This window comes from Myotis myotis, unplaced genomic scaffold (assembly GCF_014108235.1).
Source record: "Myotis myotis isolate mMyoMyo1 unplaced genomic scaffold, mMyoMyo1.p scaffold_m19_p_7, whole genome shotgun sequence".
Lineage (NCBI taxonomy): Eukaryota > Metazoa > Chordata > Mammalia > Chiroptera > Vespertilionidae > Myotis > Myotis myotis.
The window spans coordinates 81,724,104-81,725,440 of record NW_023416379.1 but is presented as its reverse complement, the minus strand read 5'-3'; the positions used below and the strand labels follow the sequence as shown (position 1 = coordinate 81,725,440).

Here is a 1,337-nt window from a genome sequence, read left to right as displayed (position 1 = left end):
TAATACGCCATCTAGAGCCATTTAGTAGGTTTTAGGCATAGCTTGTCAGTAATGCTCTGTCAAAGTACTTATATGGTTGGTTTTAAGTTTGCCATCTTGCTATGTAGCATCTACCACATAGGATTTTCTTGGGGTGTGTGTGTGTGTGTGTGTGTGTGTGTGTGTGTGTGTGTGTGTGAGTGAGAGAGAGAGAGAGAGAGAGAGAGAGAGAGAGAGAGAGAGAGAGAGAAATAGAGGCTACATAGGAAAAATCACAGAACTTTTCCACTTTAGAGCTCTAAGTCTAGCTAAGAAAATAATGCATGCACATAAATAACTTTAATATAAGGCACACAGTGACACATTCCTTGAAAAGAATGTTTCAGAAAGGAAAAAAATTCTTATTATTATATCTATTAATTTTAAAACTACATTTAATAAATATTTATTGAGCCATATTATATGCCAGGCACTGTGCTATGCACATGTAAAAAAAATAGGTATAGTCTGTTTCTTCATGGAGCTGACAGTCCAGACCGGGGACAGAAAGTAAATGCATAAGACCGTTGCTGAGCGTCTCGTGGCCTCTGCGGCGCCCGAGCCCGCGATGTCGGGCCCCAATATGGGAATGCCGGTGGTACCGAGCAGGGAAGACGAGGATGACAGCTTTGGGGAAGCAGAATACGCTGCCATCAACTCCATGTTGGACCAGATCAACTCCTGCCTGGACCACCTGGAAGAGCAGAACGACCACCTCCAGGCCCGCCTCCAGGAGCTGCTGGAGTCCAACCGGCAGACGCGCCTGGAGCTCCAGCAGCAGCTGGGGGAGGACCCCGACGACGAAGACGACTACGACTACGACTACGATGCCAGCACTTAGGCTCCAGGAGCCTCCAGGCAGCCCTCACCCTGCCTCCAGGGCCAGGCTCTAGCCTGGGCACTCACCAACTGATTAGATGCCTTCTCAAGGGCTGGCCTACAGCTCCCCTGGCGGCTCTGCCTGCCTGAGCCGCTCTTCAGATTCTCCCCTCGGCGTGTATGGGCCACCTCCCACCACCCAGCCTTCCCTCCTGGCGTCAGGTGTGGGCCTGCAACCCCCCCACCTTGCCTGCCTGTCCCCTCCTGGGCACGCTCCGCTCTGCCCAGGCCTTGAATGTCCACATTAAACGTGTCTGCAGTAGCAAAAAAAAACAAAAACAAAAATCGTTGCTGCATACACAGTTACAATGCCATTTGTCAGCCCCAGCTAAAGAAAACAGACAGCTATTAATAGAGTAATAGGGTGGCCTTATTTAGTCTGGGATGTTGTGACAGGCCTCTGTCAATTGACATGTAAGTGAAAATCCAAGGTTGAGGAG

At 49.5% G+C, this 1,337-nt stretch overlaps 1 protein-coding gene across 1 annotated transcript; it reads left to right on the top strand.

The window, feature by feature from the left end:
• Positions 1–556: 556 nt before the first annotated feature.
• Positions 557–899, top strand: LOC118660360 (UPF0184 protein C9orf16-like). The gene has a single exon (XM_036317639.1). The coding sequence runs from the start codon at positions 587–589 to the stop codon at positions 857–859; it is 273 nt and encodes a 90-aa protein (XP_036173532.1). The 5' UTR covers positions 557–586; the 3' UTR covers positions 860–899.
• The last annotated feature ends 438 nt before the right edge of the window (positions 900–1,337 follow it).